This window comes from Monodon monoceros, unplaced genomic scaffold, assembly GCF_005190385.1.
Source record: "Monodon monoceros isolate NGI ecotype Baffin Bay Population unplaced genomic scaffold, NGI_Narwhal_1 Super_Scaffold_12, whole genome shotgun sequence".
In the NCBI taxonomy this organism is placed as follows: Eukaryota; Metazoa; Chordata; class Mammalia; order Artiodactyla; family Monodontidae; genus Monodon; species Monodon monoceros.
This window is the reverse complement of record NW_021703768.1, coordinates 81,992,886-82,019,550: the sequence shown is the minus strand read 5'-3', so window position 1 is coordinate 82,019,550 and position 26,665 is coordinate 81,992,886. Positions and strand designations below refer to the sequence as shown.

The 26,665-nt window shown below is 35.6% G+C and overlaps 1 protein-coding gene across 1 annotated transcript in view; it reads left to right on the top strand.

Moving 5' to 3' along the window:
* ST8SIA4 (ST8 alpha-N-acetyl-neuraminide alpha-2,8-sialyltransferase 4) overlaps positions 1 to 26,402 on the top strand; it is a 105,389-nt gene extending 78,987 nt beyond the window's left edge. Inside the window, exon 5 of the mRNA XM_029216609.1 lies at positions 22,770 to 26,402. Within this exon, the coding sequence (XP_029072442.1) occupies positions 22,770 to 23,052 (283 nt within the window). The 3' untranslated portion in view covers positions 23,053 to 26,402. The remainder of the gene's footprint in view (positions 1 to 22,769) is intronic.
* The last annotated feature ends 263 nt before the right edge of the window (positions 26,403 to 26,665 follow it).

The following is a 26,665-nucleotide window of genomic DNA, read 5'->3' as shown; positions in this document are numbered from 1 at the left end:
AACAAGTCTCATAGCAAAAATGCCAAAGTTTTATCCGGAATTATACAGATCTGTATTGTCAGCCAACTAACTTCATTCTAATAGCAAAAAGGAAAGGAGAGAAACATTTGATTCAACTAACACTACAGTTCAAAACACTTGTTATTCCAAACTATTTTTGATTTTAAGGCAATATTGTCAACTATGTATTCTGAATTTAATATACCTGTGAGATATTTGTGTATACACATATTTGCATACCAAATTAGTGATAATTACATATATTTATGTATATATGTATATAGTTTATTTACATGTACATTTCTACATATTAATGTATTATATATGATTACATATGTAAATATAATGTGCAACATATAACTATATATATTATATAGCCATACTTAATATTATAGAGAGATTCGCTTTATTAATTAGAATGAAATGTCCTATTTCCCAATCATAACCTATAGTAATTTGTTTCACTTGTTTATTTCAGAAACTCTTGCTTCCAATAACTCGTTATTTTATTTAACAAGTATGTCCATACTTACTATGTAAAATTGTTTAGTAGATAAATGTTTGTAGTTTGTGTGTATGTAAATTCAGGGCTGAAAGCCATCACTGAACTATGAGGTAACCTTGAGACTTTCATACATGTCATTTTTTCACTGCACTGTGACGGATTTTTTTGTCCCCCAAATACCTGTCATATTCCCCAGAGGGCTTAGCCATCATCACTGGCAGATTATGAATAATGTTTTAGGTTAAACAGATGTAAGCAGTTTGTAAGTTTTCCCCTTTCTGAACCAGCTTCGTTTTGATGAATCAGCTGGAAATTGAAACTTAATGTAGAACTTTAGTTTGAAAAGGAACAGTGTTTTCCCACATTGAAATATGTAGTCAACTCTTAAATATGAGCAAGAGACAGTCAACAGGGAAACTGGCCAGTGTGTGACTGAAAACTGGAAGATCACCACTTAGCATTGCAGTGGAGTTCCAATTTCTTTAATCTGTAGAACCACATATAAAAAAATAGGTTTAAGTCATTCCAAACCAACCAAACTTCCATTGCATTTTGAAAAAAGCGTTTTTAACTAGTGTAAGAATTGCCTGTTTTTCTCTCTCATCAAAATACTCTTCAAAGAACCAGAGTTCTAGAAATACAGAAAGTGCTGATGAAACGTTAATAGAAAAGGAAATGAATTATTCTTCTAGCAAGGATTTGTTTATTCTGCCAAATTATATTTTAAGTAAACTATACAAATTAAAATTCTATTTTTGACCTTCATAGAGTCAACTTAAATTGAGCCTTACTGACAATTCAGTTTCAGGGAAAGCTATCTACAGGCTATAAATTAGTTAAATACACTTTTGTTTTAAAAAAATGATTTTAAAAATCTACCTAAGACAGATAGCTCTTAATTCGATAGCTCTAAAATGCACATTTATGTGTACATTGATAATCTACTTGCAAACAATATAATAATCAGTTGCCAGGCCTAAAAAGCCCTTTTAATGTCTAGAATTCAGTCACTGACTTGTACTTCCGGAGCCTGTCTCTGACCTGATAGCTCTTTCCAAAAGAACAATCATGATGAGTATTTTTAGCTTTCTTTAAAGTCTGTGAGACTAAATTAATTAGAAATTGGTCTAGATTAGAGAATTGAAAATATTTAAACACTTAAGAATTTGGGAGCTTCACATGCTACAGACAGAATTTAATAACCAAAATGTGAACTATTAAAGACAGTCATCAATGCACTTTTTGTGTCTGTGCTTATTACTACATTTCAACATCACTGACTTAGAAAGCTTAATGCTAATATTATAAAATATTTTAGGTAGAATTTACAGACCATCCTCAAAGCATTTTTAAACTTTGTCACCTTTGAAAACCCCAAATTTCCATGCCCTTTAATTATATTTGCAATTTCAAAATAAATTAAATAGTATGACTTAAACCCAATCAAAAAAACTATAGTATTTATTAATCTTCTTCTATTTCTACTTCACTCCAGAAATCTACCTGTTTCCCCTTCTTCAGTGAATAATCACTGGTTCTAATAAGCTGGGTACGGATCTTATTTACCAAGTCTCTCATGTAGGCAGCCATTTTAAAGAACTCATTAGGTATGTTTTCTTACTTAATTGGGGAACTCTCCAGAATGGCCTACATTGGCTCCTTTTTTTCACTTAGGGTCTATAATTTAATGTTCCTCAGATATATCGCTCTGTGCCTGAGTTCCTGAGTTTGCTTTCATACACAATTGTCAGACCAAAGATGAAAAGGCTTGTTTTTATGCCTGTACAAAATGAGGGACCCTCTGGACAGCTCTTACGGAGTGCCCACGAATTTTAATGATTTGCAGCCTTTTGGGTATTTCATTTCATTTATCCTCTGTATTTGAAAGGATGAATAGTAAGATAGCAACTGAGATATTTCAGAGATGTTTTATTTGTTAAGCAAGACCATTAGAGATTCAGTGTGAGATTTCTCAATATTTTAAGCCTGATCACTCTTATTCCAAAATTTAAATGTAATTTATTCTCAAGTAGTGCATACTCCTTTTCCAAACCTGTATATTCCCCAGATTCATCTCTTGCTTTCTGCACTCTATGTGTGTTTCATGCATTATGGAAGTTTATAAATGAAATTCAAGTCAGCACACAAAACAATATTACGTGAATGTTCTAACACAAAGAAAAGCAGATGGTCAAGAATACTGTACACATGCTTTGTAAGCCAACTCCCACAGATTGCTTATCTTCAGATTTTTTTTCCCAAGTAGAATCAATCATCAGACAAGTGATTTAAGATGCATTATTATGGAAATATTCCTCTTGAAGAACAACAACAACAAAAAACCATTTCAATTACATTTTCATTTTAAAGAGAGTTATGTTTCACCCTCTTGATAAGTTTATTGTTATGAAGTCTGAGCTAATTAACTCCATCAACTTATATTCTTCTTCAAAGAGCCTGGAAAGAAAGTTTTGTGACTCTCATTCCTGAATTTCTATTATATCAGTATGGCTAAAAGAAAACAAATCGTATGAAATAAATGTTTGTCTTAGGCAGTGCCTCTAAATTTATGTGAATTTTATGATTGCTATATTCAGTCGAATTGTATAGTTCATATTCTAGATGGAAACCTAATGCTCATTGCTCCTTGCCTCTTAAAATTTATCAGGTTTAAAAGAAGTAACTATTGGGTTTTTTGTTTGTTCGTTTATTTTGTTTTGCTAGATGATTTTTAAGCCCTAGTTGCATAACGCAGGCAATAGTTCAACAAGTTCTTTAAACAAAGAAAGAACTAAACTAAACTGAACTCAGATTCACTAGTTGAGTGTGACATAGGTGTGTGCATAGGTAATGTGACTGATCTTACCTAATGAAATTGCATCAACATAATATATTAAAATTTATTTATATGTAAATTAATAGTTCACAGTGAACTCTTATTTGTATCATATTCAATTCCTCCAGTATTCCCAGAAGGTAAGATGTTTTAGCCCAAATTTAGAATAGGAAACAGAAACAGAAATAACAAGGAGCAACCAGGTCTTACAAAGGAAATTCTAATTTGAGCAAAGCTCACTCTGATAGCTGACTCCATTCTGAGTCCTAGGATTTTCCATTGTACCAAAGCTGCTCAGTTGTACAACATAATAAGGCCAGTTTCATACTTGCTTCTGCATTTTTTCCCATTTCTTGTTTTGATAAATGCTATACTATTGAAGAAATGGTTCATACAACTGATGTATATAATAGATGACAGATAGATAGATAAACAGATGATAGATAGCCTAATTTTAAATTACTTGTTGTTTAGGTCCTGTAAGGTTATAATTCTCTATCCTTTAATTTTTGAGAGTTGTGAATAATTTATAACATTAAAGGAAAATAACATGTTTGACTTAGGAGTTTATTTCCTTACCAGTGTGAGGTATAAATGTTTGGTATTACATTTTCTTTACTATAACAGCTTTACTACTATGTAATTCACATACCATATAATGCACTCTCTAAAGTATACAATTAAATCGGTATTTTGACAGAGCTGGGCAACTATTATCACAATCAACAGTGGGACATTTTCTTCACCCGAAAAGAAACCCCAGCATTAGCAGTCAATCCTTATTCCCCCCCAAACCCTCAACTCTAATTCTTGGCAACCACTCATCTACTTCCTGTCCCTATGGATTAGTCTATTCCAGATATTTCCTATAAATGGAATCATGTAATATTTGCTCTTATGTAGCTGGCTCCTTTCACTTACCATAATGTATTCAAGTTCATTCTTGTAGCATGTATTAGTATTTCATTTTAATTGTCATGTAATATTCCATTGTATATATATATCCACATTTTACTTACCCATTAATCAATTGATGAAAATGTGGGTTGTTTTCACTTTTTGTCTATAATGAATAATGCTGCTAGAAATATCTGTGTACAGGTTTTTGTATGATCGTATGTTTTCAGTTCTCTTGATAATTATGAAGGAGAAACAGAGCCAGACACTGGCCAAAAGTGGTAATGACAGATTTTAATCAGAAACTATTGCGGCAAGGGAAAAGAGACTTCAGTGTAGAACTGAGTTCAATTCTGAATACAGCAAAAAACAAGTAGAGATCTACAGCCAACGAGCAGAGTAAGGGATGGAAAATTCTAAGAGAAGACATGGGGGTGGGGGAGGTGATTCTTAACTGAACAGGCTTAACGAGATTCTGCTAAAGATAGGCCAAGAACTTGGACATCAAAGTTGGGGTATGGGAAATTTGATCAGATATCAATGGTGGTCAAATATAAAGAGTAGAGGGATTCTCATTAAACTAACTTGGCGGGATTTTTGCTGAAACTGGACTCAGAAAGGATGGACACAGAAGGCCAAAAAGTAGAGGCCTAGTTGAGAGAAGGGCTCTGAGGAATCTAACTAAATTTTGGTTGAGGAGAGAATCATTTACGTAGGAGTGCAGTTGCTGGGTCATAGGATAACTCTATGTTTAACCTTTTGAGGAACTTGCAGACTGTTTTCCAAAGGGGCTACCCCATTTTACTCTCAGACACAGGCACCAGCAATGTATGAGGGTTCCAGTTATTCACATCTTCAACAGCAATTATCATCATTTGTCTTTTTTATTATAACCATTCTAGTTGCTGCAAAAATTATCTCACATTTCCATAATGGATAGTGATGTTTGATGTTTACTGTCTTTTCAGGTGCACATTGGCCATTTGTATGTCTTCTTTGGAAAAATGTCTATCCCTTTGCCCATTTTTTAAACTGAGTTTTTGTCTTTTTATGATTGAATCATAGAAGTTATTTATATATTTTAGATGCAAGTCTCTCATCAGATATATGACTTGCAAATATTTTCTCCCATTCTGTGGGGTTTTTTTTTTTAACTTTCATGGCTTCATTTGAAGCACAAAAATTTTTAATTTTGATTAAAAATTAAATTTTGAAGTCCAATTTATTTCTTTTGTCGCTTGAGTTTTGCTTGAGCTTTTTGTATCATACCTAACAAGGCCTTGCCTAAGGTCATGGCATTTTACTCCTGTATCTCTTCTAAGAGTTTTAGAGATTTAGATCTATGATCCATTTTGAGTTGTTTTTTTCTATTTTTGTATGTGGTGTGATGGAGGGGTCCAACTTCACTTTTTCAACATTGCGTTTTCGCTGAATATTATGACAAACATCATAATAGGGGCAAGTCTTAGGCAAAATACAATTTTGTTGCACAATAGCCTGATTTTGTAGTACTATTTTCACTTCCATACTTTTCCATTGCAAAGAATAGTATTTACATAATGTAATTGCCTTTACAGCTGGGTTTCTGATTGTTTTATTTCCTCAGAAGAACATTATTTTTTTAAATATCTACTAATGGTCTTCCATTCAGCAACTATTTAATAAATGTGATTTATAAATTGATTCTGCCTCAAATATGTTGAAGGGATCAGCATTAAGTGAGACTGAAAAAAAGAAAAGGGAGGAAAATTCGCATTGATTCCATTAGATTGGATTTTCATCAACTGCACATTGACGACTGGAGGGAAAAAAAGCCCAAATATTTATTAATATTTGACATAATGAAAAATATTATTTACCACCCATTGGCCTTCAAGGTTTTAAAGATAAAAATTTTAAATTACCCCCTAATTAACCTTGTGGAACAGAATTACAGCAATAATATTTCTAGTGACAGGTAGCTTTAATATATGATACAGATCCCAATGCCTGCATCCGTGGCATTGTCTCGGCAATATTCCTTAATGGGGCTTTTCTCTCAGCTGGAAGCCCCTTTCTCGACTTATATGCTCATAGAAAGCCCTTACTGAGTGATAAATTCATGGCAAGGACAAGACAGTTTTCTAAATGGGCAGTCTCTTCAGCATCACACACTTTATGACAAGAATAAAAATAGAGAATAATCTATATTTGACTAACCTCCCCAAATGTTGTTTTGATAATTGCTGAGAAAGCTTAAAATAACTACTTTGAACTTGTTTATGATTGTCTTGATTCTGTTTCTTCACTGGGCTTTGAGGAGAACTCTGATCTTTGGCTGATGTTTAGTTTGTACACTTTGCTAGCAAGCATTTTTCATTATTGAGTGGATTATAGATCACATTATTAGTGAATGGATTATAGATCACATTTGCTGGTCCTTACTCCTCTTGAAATAGATTTTAGCACAACTCCTGTCTGGAAGGTTAATGTAACCTGACTTATTGATGTAAACTGGGCATATCCATTTGTAAATAGTCCAGATGAAGCTAAAATAAGATCATAAGGCCATTAGAAGGGTCATTTACATTTTGTTATTATAGTAAAATGGACTTCTATTGAGAAACTGCCCTTATGCTGGCTGGGGAGTGTGGAAGTATAATCTCTAAATGCCTCCTTAGAATAAATGTTTATGTAAAGGGAAAAATTACATAGATAAAATACTGCTAATATTTTCATCTGCCAATATCTAAGCCATTCTTGATAAGCTTTAGGATTACCTACTCTACTTGCTCTTAATTCCTCTTTCTTTTCTTGTAAGACTCCATGTCTTATGATAAATGATTTCACTGCTTCCTTTTAATTTTAATAGGAAAAATGTAAGGTTTCCATATTTTTTTATTTTCAAAAAGTAACCCAATCTCATAAAAAGGATCGTTCACAAAGCTCTTTAGCATTAACCTCATTTAATTCCTTCATCATGCTTCAAAAGACCCATACCCCTTCTATGTTGCCAATATCTGGAAATCACTACTTCCTCATTCTGGCAGTTTAGATTATACATTTCAGTTGTCTTTCAGAATTCAATTGGGTTAAAAGAGAAACTCATTAAAGCCTGTGGCATTATGTCTATTTTTTTGCCATAGCCTTCATGTGCCAGTTCAAGTTTTTAAGCATTATCTTCAAGAAGTCCCCAAAGGGGCTTCCCTGGTGGTGCAGTGGTTGAGAGTCCGCCTGCTGATGCCTGGGACACAGCTTCGTGCCCCGGGCTGGGAAGATCCCACATGCCGCCGGGCGGCTGGGCCCGTGAGCCATGGCCGCTGAGCCTGCGCGTCCGGAGCCTGTGCTCCGCAATGGGAGAGGCCACAACAGTGAGAGGCCCGTGTACCGCAAAAAAAAAAAAAAAAAAAAAAAGAAGTCCCCAAAGATGTTTTATTAAATCCAGGTAGACAACATCTATATAATTATTTTATTAATTCTCTTTCACCAAAATCTAACCAGCATATGATATAGTTTCAGAGTGATCTATTTAAATTCCATTCAAGTTTCTGACATGGTAGATAAAGTCAAGAGGATTTCTTCTGTTTATTTCTGTTTAATTGTTCTCACTTCTCAACAAGATTTCATTTTTCCTATTATATCATTATAATATTATATATTTTCCATTAGCTTTGCCTTTGAAATTGTGATGGATAATTTTATAATTTTTAGATAATCAAATATCAGTTTACTGTGATTTTGAAAGTAAATAAAATCTTATGATCTCTAGTTACAACTGTTACAGGAAACTAGACATGATGTTAAGTTTTTCAGCAGGGATGAGTTTTATCAAACAGCTGTATAACGTTGTTGAAGGGAAAGGTTGCGTGTTCTGTCAGATGACACATTATAAAAGTTAGGAATAGTTAATAGCTATAAGCAAAACATAAAGATTGGACTGCTGCTACAACTGGATAAACACTCATGTTCCTCAATCAGAATTCAGGTTATTAGTGACCTTTTATAAATGAGAGTAGTAGAAACCATATTTAGAATCTCACTTTTTTGGTGAGTAAACTGAGGCCGAATAAATTTAAGTGGTTTGCCCAAAACCACATAGTTCGCTAAAGGTAAAGCAAAGCCCCAAGACTCCAGTTTTTCCAGTGCTTTCCCACTGTTGACTATTGTCACTAAGAGATGGCCAAGCCATGAGTATGCTCCATCTTATTAACACTGAAAATCTCTAAGATGCCAGCAAGAATAAATTAAGTAAGCACTTATTAAGTACTTACTGTGTCTCCAGCACTGAGTCAAATATTATGAGATAAAAATAGAGAATACTCTTTCTATTTTCATTCTATAATAATGTTAAACTTCTCTCTTAATTCAGTGAAGTTACGTTTACAAAGATGCAAGTTATACCCCATCTTCTCTCTTTGCAAATAGGGTATAAATAAACAACTACCTGGGAAACTTTCTAAGGCAAGGTCTTTTGTGTTGAATTTTATTGTGCAAACTGATTGCAGCTATGGGTCAAGAGGAGTATTTTCTGTCTCTTTTCTACAGCCAGTAGTGTACTGAAGCTGGCTTGTATTGGCTTGCAAGAGCTGATTTTTCTATCCCTCCCCAGCTCAGTGCTCACTGATGTCAGGTTAGTCACTTGAAATCAGCCCTGATGGGAATATTTACACCACAGAAATTGGAAAATGCTACAAAAATACTCTCTCTCCCCGAACCAGCGTCTGCTTTAAAACATTTACCAACATGCCAGTGTACAACACCAGCATTGGCTGAGCAAAATTGGACAAGTTATTTTACTTCTTGAGATATTAACTGCACCTTTTGTGAAGTGGGGATGGTAATATATACTATAGCATATAGTATATATTTTATGAGGATTTTATGAGGATCATGTGACAGTACTTTGAAACTATGAAGCGGAATTACTAATATCACAACAATGAGAGTTATATGTTCACTAATAAAATATGAGACTTGGCGAAACCAATATAATGTAAGTAGATCTAGAGTTTCTTAAGACTAAATTTACACTCAACCTGACCATGTACCTGGTCAGATAAAAAGAAGGGTGGGCTTCCCTGGTGGCTCAGTGGTTGAGAGTCCACCTGCCGATGCAGGGGACACGGGTTCGTGCCCCGGTCCGGGAAGATCCCACATGCCACGGAGCGGCTGGGCCCGTGAGCCATGGCCGCTGAGCCTGTGCGTCCGGAGCCTGTGCTCCGCAAGGGGAGAGGCCACAACAGTGAGAGGCCCGCGTACCACAAAAAAAAAAAAAAAAAAAAAGAAGGGTGAATTCAGAGTTAAGGTCAAAGCCTGATTCCTATAGTAGATATCAAGTAACATAAATAGGTACCAAAGAGAATGTAGAGATTTTTAGGCCTAAAGTAGTATCTCTGTTCCTTTTCCCATGCCGTGAGTCCTCTACGCCTCTGATAAATTAGGCTTATGAAGGTGGATAAAACATTTTCTGTATGTAGACTACGAAGGGCTTCAGCAGAAAGAATTTTCTGTCTTCTTTTTGTCACCTACTTCGTACAGAGCTCTGCATGTAAAGGACACACAGAAAAAAATATTGATAGATTTGACCTTTTGAGGTTACAAATTCCTGCTTTCATTTTAATGACACTTCAAAATACTTTAAGAAGCCTTATGCAAATCTGCATGGAAATCCCTACCCTTTGATTCAATGTCATTGCCTTTGGCATTTGCAATGTGGTTAAGTTACATGTTGAAACTACAAAATCATCTTCTGACTTCACTTTTGAGAGTGTTCATGGGAAAAGTGGGTCCTTTATACTGGTCAGCTCTTATTTACCTTTGAAAAAAACAAAGAAAACCGAGAAAGCTCTGTGCATAAAACACATCATTATTGACACTAGACTGTTAGTCACCAAACACCATACAGATGTTTATTTTTCCCCATGTGAACTCTGTGTTGCAAATAGTCCTGAGGACTTGCTATTCCTAGCTGAATGCTCTGTAAAAGCTAAGGAATCCAATTCTTTTTTAGTTAAAACTGAAATCATCATAACCAGATAGGTGTGGGCTTAAATACTGGTCCCATCATCTACAAATTCCATGACCTTAATCTGTTTATTTAACCTCCCTAGGCCTTGGTGTCCTCATCTGTGAAATAACATCTATTCAGAGGTTTGTGGTGAGGATTAAATGAAAAAAACTACATACGTAGAGTTCTTAACACTACCATTTAATAAATTGCTTATGTTTTTATTCCTGGGTTTACTCCTAGCTTGCCAAATCACATTAAATATGCTACTCTGTCCATTTGTTTCCTCACACAAGAATTGGATGTAAGATCTATTACTTTTTTCTTCTCTGGAATAATAGAATAACTCATGGTGGACTGAATTATTCTCAGTGAATACAGTGCTGGAAGTTCTTTTTTTTTTAAAGAAATTATCACCAACCCTAGTTTTGTGACAAGATAAGCCATCTCATAATCTTAAAAGGTGTCATGAATGTTACCACAACAGTTTTTTTTAAAAAGTAAGTTTTATGCAATTTTTAAAATTTTAAAATTTTAAAATTTTAAAAATGAATTCATGTTATATAGTATACCGCAGACTGGGAATACAATGAAAGGACGATTTGAACAGTTGAAAATAAAACAGCAGAGATATTCCATTCCATTCCAGGGATGATTGCTTTTAAGTTTTACATTTTATAACCTGTACACACATTCTCTTCCTAACAGTGAACCAACATATTGACAAATGTGGAAGACAAAATCCCAGAATATAATACTCATATATAATATTCAGATATTATAAAAGAATTAGTTTTGGGGGGTGGAGTGTAGAATTGGGAAGATGCAAACATCTTCTGCAAAGATGTATTACAGAAAGCTAATTCTTTTATAATATCTCAAATTTCTGCAGCTGTTTTACAACCAGAAGCCATGTTATTTACCTTTAACAGACTCTTCCTCTGGAGCCAAGCACAAAGCTCGGTTGTGGGAAGATAAATACGGGAGGAGAAATAGAGAAGACTCCTGCGGAAGTAAGAATGCACAGGCACAATATGCTGTGTGCTCCATCTCCCATCCCAGAGAAGAGAATTTCTGGACTCATGAATGGAAACTTTGCATATAGTATAAATACTAAATTAAAACTCTTGGCACAGTGGGATTTCATACTCTGTATTCAAATTCTTCCAGACATTTTCATGGTTGATTTTAAGAAGAATAATAATGTTTTAAGAGGAAAAAATATTATATTACTTCTAAACGTTTTGGCTTCTCTGTTTAAACATAAATACAAATTAATATTCCTTGTTTGCCAGTGTGTTGAGTGTGAGCTGTCATCAGTATATTAATCACTACTTTTGAATATAACATTTTTTGCTTTTATTTCTAAAACATGGGTTTCCTGAAATCATTTATTTTGGCTCATAAGGTGATTATTTAATTTATTATGAGATAAAATTGAACATATTGCAGGCTTTAAAAAGCAACTATTAAGTATGTTAAGCAAAATTTTAGAAATGGAGACCTGTTGGAAATAAAAAGGTGTTTATTTGGGGTTTGTTAGGATTGTGGCCCAGGAGACATATATTCAAGAAGCACTTGAATTGTGTTCCACAGGACTATACAATAGGAGAGGCTTATAAAGGCAAAAAACACAAGGTTGCAGTTAGTTACATGAGTTGTTTATCAGTAATTATAATTGGAGCTGGGAAGAAATATGGGTGTTTGTTAAGTAAAGAGATTGATTGGAATCCGAAATGGTTGCATGGCTACAGGGAGAGACCTTGAGACCGTAAGGCTGCAGCTGGCAGGTGTTGTTCTGAATACGGCTGGTGGTGTGCTTGGGCCTGGTACAGTTCAAAGACAGTTCAGGTTTTCAGTGGTGCAGAGATGTGTCTGAGACCAGATCCTCAATAGCCTCCCAACTCCATTTTGTACGCCTGCCTGTGATTACCCATTATAATATCAACTTGTCACCAAGTACCTTTGCTTTGCAGTATATTAAAAACTAAAAGAAGGTAAAGGGAACAGAATGGGGAGGAGGAAGCGGAGCAGTAGCAAGAGAGTTTCACACAGCTTCAGGGAGCGTGCAGTTTCGTGGAGAGATTTGAAACAGCAATAGAATCTTATAGATAGAGGAAGCCCCAAAGCCATACAGTCAGATGGTTCTGTTTCTCACCTAAGGAAACAGACCACTGAGGTGAAACGACATGACCACAATTGTCCAACCAATATGTAGTTATAGACGGTGCCAGGAGAAAAGTAGGATGTGTGAGTGGGATTGAAGAATGGGTTGTTTGGGGTATGTTGAAGTTCAACTACTGTTACTATGTGTCAAGCTTTATGATATGTTCTTACATACTTACAATCTCTTTTACTTTATCATAACAATCTTGTATGTTAAATATTATTAACCAAGTTCCAAGGAAATGAAGTAGTTTTCCCAATGACTCATGAGCATTATATTACAGATTCACATCCACATCTTGTAACCATATATATGGCCTTCTATACCTCACCTATTTGGTGAGTAAAGGCATTCCAAGTTGAGTTTGTTTGCAGTAAGAAATGGGACTGATATGCTGGAGGAAGAGTAGATAAGACTCCTTGTTGGGAAGCTGTGAGACCTAGGGAGAGTATTGCATCTATAAAAAGAAATGTTCAAAAGCTTATATAGCAAATCCAGGGTGAGTTTGTTTCATACAACAAGACAGACTATTAGAGTATTAAAGCAGAAAGGAAGGGAGGGAGAGAGGGAATTAATAATATCTGAAGTAAAACTGAGCCTAGCTGATGAAAAATATTCTATGTATGTCTATGAATGATTGTAATATATATTAAGATCCAAAACAGCTAGAAAAACAAAAGGATGCAGCACATTGTGGCAGTAATTATCTCTATGTGGTTGGATTTTAGGTAATAGTTTTCTTCCTCATTCATTTACTTTTGCTTCAAATCTTCTACAGGGAGCCTGCATGGATTTTATGATTTTAAAACATCGATTTCTATAAAAAGAAATACATACAATGGAAACTAGATTATTTGCTAAATTGAAAACATTGCTAAATTTTAAAATGTAACAGATATGAACTTGAAATAAAAATTAGAACAGCTTGTACTGACTTAGAGTATGAATAGTTCATTATTTTACCAATGCATTGTTTTCCATCTTTTTTTCCTAATTAGGGTTAAAAATTTAATTGTCTATTTTTGATGAATTCTTCACAAGAAATGTATAGTATTTAAATGTCAGCTTGTATATAAGTGGACACTCTCAGATACTTTAAAATTGTACTGTGTTCCTAGGGAAATACTGAATCTTCATAGTTTAGGTTAGCCTAAACAATTTCAAGCATGACATTAAAGTTATATAAGCACATAGTAAACTCTTACTGATGGCATTTGGATTAGCTCCTTATGGTTTTTATGGGGGGGGTTATGTATTTTTTTGATTTTTTAACACCTTTATTGGAGTATAATTTCTTTACAATGGTGTGTTAGTTTCTCCTTTATAACAAAGTGAATCAGTTATACATATACATATGTTACCATACCTCCTCCCTCTTGCGTCTCCCTCCCTCCCACCCTCCCTATCCCACCCCTCTAGGTGGTCACAAAGCACCAAGCTGATCTCCCTGTGCTATGCGGCTGCTTCCCACTAGCTATCTATTTTACGTTTGGTAGTGTATATATGTCCAGGCCACTCTCTAACTTTGTCACACTTTACCCTTCCCCCTCCCCATATCCTCAGGTCCATTCTCTAGTAGGTCTGTGTCTTTATTCCTGTCTTGCCCCTAGGTTCTTCATGAACTTTTATTTTTTTCTTAGATTCCATATATATGTGTTAGCATATGGTATATATTTTTCTCTTTCTGACTTACTTCACTCCGTATGACAGAATCTAGGTCCATCTACCTCACTACAAATAACTCAATTTTGTTTCTTTTTATGACTGAGTAATATTCCATTGTATATACATGCCACATCTTCTTTGTCCATTCATCTGTCGATGGACACTTAGGCTGCTTCCACGTCCTGGCTATTGTAAATAGAGCTGCAGTGAATATTTTGGTACATGACTCTTTTTGAATTATGGTTTTCTCAGGGTATATGCCCAGTAGTGGGATTGCTGGGTCATATGGTAGTTCTATTTTTACTTTTTTAAGGAACCTCCATACTGTTCTCCATAGTGGCTGTATCAATTTACATTCCCACCAACAGTGCAAGAGAGTTTCCTTTTCTCCACACCCTCTCCAGCGTTTATTGCTTGCAGATTTTTTGATGATGGCCATTCTGACTGGTGTGAGATGATATCTCATTGTAGTTTTGATTTGCATTTCTCTAATGATTAATGATGTTGAGCATCCTTTCATGTGTTTGTTGGCAATCTGTATATCTTCTTTGGAGAAATGTCTATTTAGGTCTTCTGCCCATTTTTGGATTGGGCTGTTTGTTTTTTTGTTATTGAGCTGCATGAGCTGCTTGTAAATTTTGGAGATTAATCCTTTGTCAGTTGCTTCATTTGCAAAGATTTTGTCCCATTCTGAGGGTTGTCTTTTGGTCTTGTTTACAGTTTCCTTGGCTGTGCGAAAGCTTTTAGGTTTCATTAGGTCCCATTTGTTTATTTTTGTTCTTATTTCCATTTCTCTAGGAGGTGGGTCAAAAAGGATCTTGCTGTGATTTATGTCATAGAGTGTTCTGCCTATGATTTCCTCTAAGAGTTTGATAGTGTCTGGCCTTACATTTAGGTCTTTAATCCATTTTGAGTTTAATTTGGTATATGGTGTTAGGAAGCGTTCTAATTTCATTCTTTTACATGTAGCTGTCCAGTTTTCCCAGCATCACTTATTGAAGGGGCTGTCTTTTTTCTACTGTATATTCTTGCCTCCTTTATCAAAGATAAGGTGACCATATGTGAGTGGGTTTATCTCTGGGATTTCTATCCTGTTCCATTGATGTATATTTCTGTTTTTGTGCCAGTACCATACTGTCTTGATTACTGTAGCTTTGTAGTATAGTCTGAAGTCAGGGAGCCTGATTACTCCAGCTCCGTTTTTCGTTCTCAAGATTGCTTTGGCTATTCAGGGTCTTTTGTGTTTCCATACAAATTGTGAAATTTTTTGTTCTAGTTCTGTGAAAAATGCCAGTGGTAGTTTGATAGGGATTGCATTGAATCTGTACATTAATTTGGGTAGTAGAGTCATTTTCACAATGTTGATTCTTCCAATCGAAGAACATGGTATATCTCTCCATCTATTTACATCATCTTTAATTTCTTTCATCAGTGTCCTATAATTTTCTGCATACAGGTCTTTTGTCTCCTTAGGTAAGTTTATACCTAGATATTTTATTGTTTTTGTTGCAGTGGTAAATGGGAGTGTTTCCTTAATTTCACTTTCAGATATTTCATCATTAGGCTATAGGAGTGCTAGGGATTTCTGTGCATTAATTTTGTATCCTGCTACTTTACCAAATTCATTGATTAGCTCTAGTAGTTTTCTGGTAGCATCTTTAGGATTCTCTATGTATAGTATCATGTCATCTGCAAACAGTGACAGCTTTACTTCGTTTCCATTTTGGATTCCTTTTATTTCTTTTTCTTCTCTGATAAATGTGGCTAAAACTTCCAAAACTTTGTTGAATAATAGTGGTGAGAGAGTAGGCAACCTTGTCTTGTTCCTGATCTTAGTGGAAATGCTTTCAGTTTTTCACCATTGAGGACAATGTTGGCTGTGAGTTTGTCATATGTGGCCTTTATTATGTTGAGGAAAGCTCCCTCTATGCCTACTTTCTGGAGGGTTTTTATCATAAATGGGTGTTAAATTTTGTCAAAAGCTTTTTCTGCATCTATTGAGATGATCATATGGTTTTTCTTCTTCAGTTTGTTAATATGGTGTATCACATTGATTGATTTGCATATATTGAAGAATCCTTGAATTCCTGGAATAAACCCCACTTGATCATGGTTTATGATCCTTTTGATGTGCTGTTGGATTCTGTTTGCTAGAGTTTTGTTGAGGATATTTGCATCTATGTTCATCACTGATATTGGCCTGTAGTTTTCTTTCTTTGTGACATCTTTGTCTGGTTTTGGTATCAGGGTGATGGTGGCCTCGTAGAATGAGTTTGGGAGTGTTCCTCCCTCTGCTATATTTTGGAAGAGTTTGAGAAGGATAGGTGTTAGCTCTTCTCTAAATGTTTGATGGAATTCGCCTATGAATCTATCTGGTCTTGGGCTTTTGTTTGTTGGAAGATTTTTAATCACAGTTTCAATTTCAGTGCTTGTGATTGGACTGCTCATATTTTCTATTTCTTCCTGGTTCAGTCTGGGAAGGTTGTGCATTTCTAACAATTTGCCCATTTCTTCCAGGTTGTCCATTTTATTGGCATAGAGTTGCCTGTAGTAATCTCTCATGATCCTTTGTATTTCTGCAGTGTCAGTTGTTACTTCTCCTTTTCCATTTCTAATTCTATTGATTTGAGTCTTCTCCCTTTTTTGCTTGATGAGTCTGTCTAATGGTTTATCAATTTTGTTTATCTTCTCAAAGAACCAGCTTTTAGTTTTATTGATCTTTGCTATCATTCCCTTCATTTCTTTTTCATTTATTTCTGATCTGATCTTTATGATTTCTTTCCTTCTGCTATCTTAGGGGTTTTTTTGTTCTTCTTTCTCTAATTGCTTTAGGTGTAAGGTTAGGTTGTTTATTTGAGATATTTCTTGTTTCTTAACGTAGGATTGTATTGCTATAAACTTCCCTCTTAGAACTGCTTTTGCTGCATCCCAAAGGATTGGGGTCATCGTGTTTTCATTGTCATTTGTTTCTAGGTATTTTTTTATTTCCTCTTTGATTTCTTTAGTGATCTCTTGGTTACTAAGTAGTGTATTGTTTAGCCTCCATGTGTTTGGTTTTTTTACCGGTTTTTTCCTGTAATTGATATCTAGTCTCATAGTATTGTGTTCAGAAAAGATATTTGATACGATTTCAATTTTCTTAAATTTACCAAGACTTGATTTGTGACCCAAGATATGATCTATCCTGGAGAATGTTCCATGAGCACTTGAGAAGAATGTGTATTCTGTTGTTTTTGGATAGAATGTCCTATAAATATCAATTAAGTCCATCTTGTTTAATGTATCATTTAAAGCTTGTGTTTCCTTATTTTCATTTTGGATGATGTGTCCATTGATGAAAGTGGGGTGTTACAGTCCCCTACTATGAATGTGTTACTGTCGATTTCCCCTTTTATAGCTGTTAGTATTTGCCTTATGTATTGAGGTGATCCTATGTTGGGTGCATAAATATTCACAATTGTTATTTCTTCTTCTTGGATTGATCCCTTGATCATTATGTAGTGTCCTACTTTGTCTCTTGTAATAGTCTTTATTTTAAAGTCTATTTTGTCTGATATGAGAATTGCTACTCCAGCTTTCTTTTGATTTCCATTTGCATGGGATAACTTTTTCCATCCCCTCACTTTCAGTTTGTATGTGTCCCTAGGTCTGAATTGGTCTCTTGTAGACAGCATATATATGGGTCTTGTTTTTGTATCCATTCAGCCAATATGTGTCTTTTGTTGGGAGCATTTAGTCCATTTACATTTAAGGTAATTATCGATATGTATGTTCCTATTCCCATTTTCTTAATTGTTTTGGGTTTGTTATTGTAGGTTTTTTCCTTCTCTTGTGTTTCATGCCTAGAGAAGTTCCTTTAGCATTTGTTTTAAATTGGTTTGGTGGTGCTGAATTTTCTTAGCTTTTGCTTGTCTGTAAAGGCTTTAATTTCTCCATCAAATCTGAATGAGATCCTTGCTGGGTAGAGTAATCTTGGTTATAGGTTTTTCTCCTTCATCACTTTAAATATGTCCTGCCACACCCTTCTGGCTTGCAGAGTTTCTGCTGAAAGATCAGCTGTTAACCTTATGGGGATTCCCTTGTGTATTCCTTGTTGTTTTTCCCTTGCTGCTTTTAATATGTTTTCTTCGTATTTAATTTTTGACAGTTTGATTAACATGTGTCTTGACATGTTTCTTCTTGGATTTATCCTGTATGGGACTCTCTGTGCTTCCTGGACTTGATTAACTCTTTCCTTTCCCACATTAGGGAAGTTTTCGACTATAATCTCTTTAAATATTTTCTCAGTCCCTTTCTTTTTCTCTTCTTCTTCTGGGACCCCTGTAATTTGAATGTTGGTGCATTTATTGTTGTCCCAGGGGTCTCTGAGACTGTCCTCAATTCTTTTCATTCTTTTTTCTTTATTCTGCTCTGCAGTAATTATTTCCACTATTTTATCTTCCAGGTCACTTATCTGTTCTTCTGCCTCAGTTATTCTGCTGTTGATCCCTTCTAGAGAATTTTTAATTTCATTTATTGTGTTGTTCATCACTGTTTGTTTGCTCTTTAGTTCTTCTAGGTCCTTGTTAAACATTTCTTGTATTTTCTCTATTCTATTTCCAAGATTTTGCATCATCTTTATTGTAATTATTATGAATTGTTTTTCAGGTAGACTGCCTATTTCCTCTTCATTTGTTAGGTCTGGTGTGGTTTTTCCTTGCTTCTTCAACTGCTGTGTGTTTTTCTGTCTTCTCATTTTGGTGGGCTGATCCATGGCTGGTGGTGTGTTTTGGGGTGTCTGTGGCCTTATTATGATTTTAGGCAGCCTCTGTGTTAATGGGTGGGGTTGTGTTCCGGTCTTGCTAGTTGTTTGGCATAGGGTGTCCAGCACTGTAGCTTGCTGGTCGTTGAGTAAAGCTGGGTCTTGGCGTTGAGATGGAGATCTCTGGGAGATTTTCACCATTTGATATTATGTGGAGCTGGGAGGTCTCTTGTGGACCAGTGTACTGAACTTGGCTTTCCCACCTCAGAGGCACAGCCCTGATGCCTGGCTGGAGCACCAAGAGCCTTTCATCCACATGGCTCAGATTAAAAGGGAGAAAAAATACTAAGAAAGAAAGAAAGAAGATAAAATAAAATAAAGTAAAATAAAATAAAATAAAGTCATTAAAATAAAAAATAATTATTAAGAAAAATTTTTTTAAAGTTAAACAAAAAAACGGACAGACAGAACCCTAGGACAAATGGTAAAAGTAAAGCTATAAAGACAAAATCACACACAGTAGCATACACATACGCACTCACAAAAAGAGAAAAAGGGAAAAAATATATATATATCTTTGCTCCCAAAGTCCACCTCCTCAGTTTGGGATGATTCGTTGTCTATCCAGGTATTACACGGATGCAGGGTACCTCAAGTTGTTTGTGGAGATTTAATTCTCTGCTCCCGAGGCTGCTGGGAGAAATTTCCCTTTCTCTTCTTTGTTCACACAGCTCCCGGGGTTCAGCTTTGGATTTGGCCCTGCCTCTGCATGTAGGTCACCTGAGGGCGTCAGTTCTTTGCTCAGACAGGATGGAGTTAAAGGAGCAGATTCAGGGGCTCTGGCTCACTCAGGCCGGGGGGAGGGAGGGGTATGGATGTGGGGCGAGCCTGCGGCGGCAGAGGCCAGCGTGATGTTGCACCAGCCTGAAGCGCGCTGTGCGTTCTCCTGGGGAAGTTGTCCCTGGGTCACGGGACTCTGGCAGTGGCGGGCTGCACAGGCTCCCAGGAGGGGAGGTGTGGATAGTGACCTGTGCTCGCACACAGCCTTCTTGGTGGCGGCAGCAGCAGCCTTAGCATCTCACGCCCGTCTCTGGGGTCCACGCTGTTAGCCGCGGCGCCCGCCCGTCTCAGGAGCTCCTTTAAGCAGCGCTCTTAATCCCCTCTCCTCGCTCACCAGGAAACAAAGAGGGAAGAAAAAGTCTCTTGCCTCTTCGGCAGGTCCAGACTTTTACCCGGACTCCCTCCCGGCTAGCTGTGGTGCACTGACCCCCTTCAGGTTGTGTTCACACAGCCAAACCCAGTCCTTTCCCTGGGATCCGACCAAAGCCTGAGCCTCAGCTCCCAGCCCCCGCCCGCCCGTCGGGTGAGCAGACAAGCCTCTCGGGCTGGTGAGTGCCATTCGGCCCTGATCGTCTGTGCAGGAATCTCTCCGCTTTGCCCTCCGCACCCCTGTTGCTGCCCTCTCCTCCACGGCTCCGAAGCTTCCCCCTTCTGCCACCCGCAGTCTCCGTCCGCGAAGGGGCTTCCTAGTGTGTGGAAACCTTTCCTCCTTCACGGCTCCCTCCCACTGGTGCAGGTCCCGTCCCTATCCTTTTGAATGTGTTTATTCTTTTTTCTTTTGCCCTACCCAGGTACGTGGGGAGTTTCTTGCCTTTTGGGAGGTCTGAGGTCTTCTGCCAGCGTTCAGTAGGTGTTCTGTAGGAGTTGTTCCACGTGTAGATGTATTTCTGATGTATCTGTGGGGAGGAAGGTGATCTCCATGTCTTACTCTTCCGCCATCTTGAAGCTCCTCTCTCCTTATGTTTTTTTAATTTCACAGAATGTTACTACTTATGATGGTAGTTCTTGACCTGCTTTAAGGTTTTATTTCAATTTATCTGTTAAATATTGATGCCATTTGTTAAGGCCTATTTTCCTCTGATTTCTTTTTAGAAATCAATAAGAGCCATTTATTTTGCATTGTTTCTCCAAAAACGTCCTGACAAATGGGTAGTTTATTTTTCTTTGAAATTATTCAAACTGTTATAAGCCAAACATCACAAAGCTTATTTATAATGTGATCTTATAATTACATATAATGTGACCTTGGAGTACCATACAAATGATATAGCATTACGTTATATTCTCCTAGCTATTTTTTCCCCGCTTTAGAAATAAGATAATTCAGCATGACCTTCATACTGCCAAACTATTTCCAATAATTGACATTCCCTGATGGAAATAATCATTTTTTTGACTGAATTTGCCTCACTCACTTTAAAAATTTATAAATAAATGTGCTTTTTTAAACTAACCAACTGCCTCAGCTGGCATTTGTAACCACACACAAATCATGCTCACAAAACTTTCCTATAATAACCATTCCATGTTAAGAACACCTGCTTTCTCAGAGCTGAGAGAGCTTCAGGCTGTATCAAAGTTTCTTCAAAGCCTTCAGACTGTGGTTTTACTATTCTCCTTGCATGAAATCTATGTCTGTGATTTCTTCAAGATGCTAACAATATACATGCTATGGCTTTTGCTCATACCTTTGGGTTATGAGAAAATTCTTAGATGTTCTTCTCTAACAATTCCCTATGAATCCTCTTTACTGAGAATATGCTTTCTCAAAACACTTGTGATAACAAAAGGCTCATAATGCATTTCACATTGCTCACAAAATTTAGCACATGGCCTTTACCCAACAAGAAAAATTAAAAATGTGAAAGGTCAAACCTGGTTCAAAGGAAGGGTGAAAAAGAAGGAAAAAAATAAACCGGAATAATAATGGTTAAGTATATTTTTCCCTTTTTGGATGTTTGTAGTGAATATTTCTTCAACCAAATGAAATAAAACAAAATTTGGGTTTTTTCATATTCAGTAGTCTACATGTATTTGATCCAGCCTGGAAAGCTTCATAAATTATTTTTTTTTAAGAAAAAGGAAATAATATTATGTAAAATCTGAGGCAAGTATTTAAGCACAGCAACGACCAGAATTGAACAATCTTCCCCTCATATTTGGATCACCAGGTATATATTTCCCTGAATAGGAGATAATAAAAACAAAAATAAAAAGACCAAACAATTTATTAACTTTACTTATAACTGTACAACTTTGAATGTCAGAGAAAATCCACGCTCTTCCTTAACTTGTAGCTGATTCCACATAAGATAATGAATGTGCCAAGAAGTATTGGCCACCTCCTTCCCTGCCAGAGGTAATGATTAAGTTGTGAGTGTGCATGTTTTTCAGGTGAAGAAAATTTGGCAACAGTGGTGGATCAAACATTTTGGAGTATTTTATTGCCTTTTTTAATGAATAGTATAAAATACTTACCAGCATTGAAATATGTTTGCCTATCTAACAAAATTTTAAATGGCATAAGTGGTGAACTATTTACAAATATTTGTTATTTGTGTTATGTTGTTCTGCGGGTTGAGGCAATATTCTTAATTAGCTTTAGTAAACTGTGACTTAGAAATTGGAGTTGAAAAAGTCAGTATAATACAGGCAAAGCATTTATTTGTTTGGATTTTTAATTGAAATATTAAAGATTTTGAAAACCTATAGGCATAGTTTCAAATCCTCTTTATCTAGGAAAATTACTTAATCACTGCCCAATTACTGTACCTTTTGCAGTCATATTTAACCCTTTCTGAGAAGATTCTACTCTGTAGGTTATATAAATGTTTTGTTCTAGTTCTTTTTGAATACAAGATTCCACAGTAATATTTACTCACATTCCAGGTCCCTTGGCTATTCATATGACCGCAAAATAAGCAAGAAAATAAAGGATAAGGAAGATAAAATAAATGCATTCCACTTTCTAAATTCTTAAGAAATATATTATTTCTTCAGCAGTCTTTTTAATGTCATTCATACAGTTACTTTTCAAATTTCATTTACTTTAATTATACAAAGTGTACTTGCTATAGGGTATGTTGAACATTTCTCTAAATTCTTCTCTTGTGTGTATGTTTTTTTCCCCAGTTACTGGCTGACAAACAAAGTTCCCATCAAAAGACCCAGCACAGGTCTGCTCATGTATACCCTAGCCACAAGATTCTGTGATGAAATTCACCTGTATGGATTCTGGCCATTCCCTAAGGATCTGAATGGAAAAGCTGTCAAATATCATTACTATGATGACTTAAAATACAGGTACTTTTCCAATGCAAGCCCTCATAGAATGCCATTAGAATTCAAAACATTAAATGTGCTACATAATAGAGGAGCTCTGAAACTGACAACAGGAAAGTGCATAAAGCAATAAAGCACATCTGAAACATACAGACAGACTGAATATGCACTTCTTTTCTTGAAGATGCTTCCTAAGATTTGAAAACAGGATCCAAAACAAGACTGGGTTTCAGCATCCACCACTTATCTGAAAGGTGATAAAGGACGTTCATGAGAAATGCACTACCAACTGATGAAATACCTGCAAAGTGCTCTGAAAATTAAGTATTTTTGACTTCAAGGGTCCTAGTAAGTGCCACTTCCACTAAGAACACAGTTTGAATGTATAATCAGTAGTGTTTACAAGATCCAACAATGCACTCGTCATTAGTTAATGAAGCAAAAATCTTCATCACTGTTGGGCTGCCACTGCAACGCCAAGAACATGAGAAGAGGAACCCAGGAACACAACTCAGCCCTTGGGGAAACTGAACCGTCCTGTCAGCAGAAATCAAGATGGAAACAGTTTGAGCAGTGAAATCCATAAAATTAAATAACTCAAATAAATGCCTTCAGTCAGGATTCTGAGTCTGATCATGAACTTTATGTTTTTGTTTCTGTTCTGTTTGCCTTCTGGAATCTCTTTTGGTTTGGGTATTGGGGTGCTTTGAAAATCCTTCTGAGATAAAAATGAATGAGATAAATAACCTTCAAGTGATCATTTTTAAAGTTCTTGTATTTTTAAAGGGTTATCACACAATGACTTTGTAAAAAAAGTTTTATTTTGCACAACTCTAAACCTCCAGATTTTTTCCCAACAGTGTAGAAGGTACCAGATAAACTGTATCACTCAGTAATTTTGAGCCATTCTAAAGGAAAGATAAACTCTGTCATTTGAGATGGTAAAATTAGCAGGAAAAAAATGTTCTTTTGGTACCAAAGATTATACTGATGTGTCTACACAACAAACCATTTTCCTTTCATGAAAATAACATATTAATATATTATTTATGCTACTAAAGCGAAAGCTGTCTCTAGGCATTTTAAATTTTCCAAATTCAAACTTTATTTTTATTTGAAGGAAGGTTCCACAGCTTTTACATTTCATAATGATTTTGTGGAAGCATTTTGCCCATTAGAATAAATGTTTGATAGGGCTGAAATGTGACTTTTCTTTGATATCCCCCTTGTTATTCAGATGGAAAGATTGGCATGCTCTCTAGATTATTGTTAAATTTTCTTAGAGCAGAAATAATATGATTAATAGAGTATTGCTTTCATCACGGAGATGATTAATTTTAAGAGGTTTAACAATGAAACTGTACATCAGTATTTTGCACTTCAGATTAATTAAATTGACCAATATTTTTTCTATAGTTAAATTTATTCACGTTATCACATTAATGTGTTTTCAGAGAAACACATGAAATTCTTTATAAAGTGATTTTTAAACATTTTAACACATAATAGAATTGACCAATAGGCCAATTTCTGGTAATTACTATGCTGGTAGGTAATTCTGATGGTAAATTGTTTCTTTAGAAAGCAGAAATACTGCGTTCCCATTTCTACTCTTGACCTGAAACAACATAGATTACTTCTTGTTTCTTAGGGAAGGCAGTCTGAGAAAAGAAGAAATAGCATGAGGAGTATGTATGTTTTGTTTCTTAGGGAAGACCGTCTGAAAAAGAATGAATAGCATAAAGAATATATATATATATATTTGTTATCAAGAAAAAGGATATTCACAGTAACTACAGTTTTCAATATATTAATAATATGTGGTATTCTTTTTAAAAATATGATAGAACCTTGAGATACAGAAGATTATATTTCCTGAAAATTTATGTGTCTCTAAGAAAACAGAATAGAACCCATAAAATAGAATCCATAAAGACACATAGCTAAAAATGGATAGAATATGATGTACTTTTATCATTGAACCTTTTACCTCTTGGAAGTTTTTAAAGTACTAGATAAATATTTTGAATGTAAGGTTGAAAAGTCTGATTTACCCAATGAATCAAAAGTAGGTAATTACTTAATTTGGACTATTTGCAGACAAGTTGTTTGAGTAGCCTTTAATTTGAATTCAATAAAAATTTTGAAGTCATGAGTAAATTCTTGTAGATAAAATACATGTCAGAACTCATTAAAAGTATGTCTTAAAAAGCAGCAGCAAGGTACCTTGCCATTTTTACTGCATTTTCAACAAATGTGTTTAAACAATTATAAGGCCACAGCAAAAGCATCCCAGGCATTCGCTGTTCTGTGCATTGTTTATCTCATAGATGTACATAGAGTAGTGCCTTTTTAGCTTCACATTGCTTTGTTACCCTATGCTTTGTGTTCTCTAAATACAGTGCCCAGTTCTGAAAATGCTCAGCATATAAAAAGGGCTTCAGTATCGACTGAGACTATTTTTGTTCATCTCAGGGAACTTTCAATACTCAAGAATGAATTCAATTAAAGGCATTTAGTGTTCAAAGAAGACAAACTGTACAAGACCAATTCATTCCCTGTTGTATACCTTTCCATCTCCCCTTCCCCTTCGCGATCCACTGTGGCCTTCTTACGGGGATAGGGCAAGGAAATCACTGAAGGCTAACAGCAAGAATAAGAAAAAGAATTGAGATTTAACCGATCAGGGGGCAAAAGGGATAATGATGAAATCAAATTATAAATACATACTTGAAATATCTGTTTTTTTTTTCTTTTGAGACTATCATACGTTCACTTCTTTAATATTTTATTTCCTTTTCACGATTTAAACCTGTACCTGGCAATGCTCAGGCAGCTGATTGTGAAATATTCCTGTCCTTTAGAGAACATGGTTGTTACTGTGCTGTTGACATGAAGAGGCCATGGAAACATTTTCATCATTATTACCCAGCCTGTTCTATACTTAAAATTAAGTTGCTGGAATAAAAAGAATAAATCAGTAACAGACTTTTCTGGGCAAATCTAATGATTCAGCCCACAGGACTGATGAAATGACTGTGGAAGTTTTTCTGTCTGAAAGAAGGTGCTGGGCATTCAAATGTCTTTATGTATTGTATATCATACGAAATATATATCAGTTGCTAATGGGAATTTCTACATATATGCTTACAAAAACAATTTATTTAAATAATGCTATAGGTAGTGTACATACCAACTAGTTATTAAGCTACTACACAGGAAAAGGGTGAACAAAGTAATTTATTTCTAATTGAGCCAGTTAGTCATAATGCACACAGTGTGGTATTTGGTTCATAAAAGAATTGTTTTCATGTGGTTATTGTTGGAGTGTCTATAATTGTGGAAGGGGTGTAGGAAGAGTTATGTATAGTTAGTTGTTACCTCTACAAGTTTGAGAGTTTCCCCATCAGACATCAATATACCAACGTTTGACAGATTGAGCTAGAGAGGGTTATTGTTCCTATTTGATGGAAGAAAATCCAAATAAAGCCCACCTAGAAATAGATATTTTATTATATATGTGTTATAGATATATCTACATAGTACAAATAGACATGTGTGATGCATATATACAATGTTATATATGTGTGTCTGTGTGTATACACACTTAGTCTGTAATATACACACACTAGATTTGTGTTATGCTAATGTCTTCGGGGCCTGCACTGTGAAGCACTCTGGAGATAAGACCACTTTAGAATAAAGAAGTTCTTTTGAAACTTCAGTTGCTAACCTGCTTTAAAGGG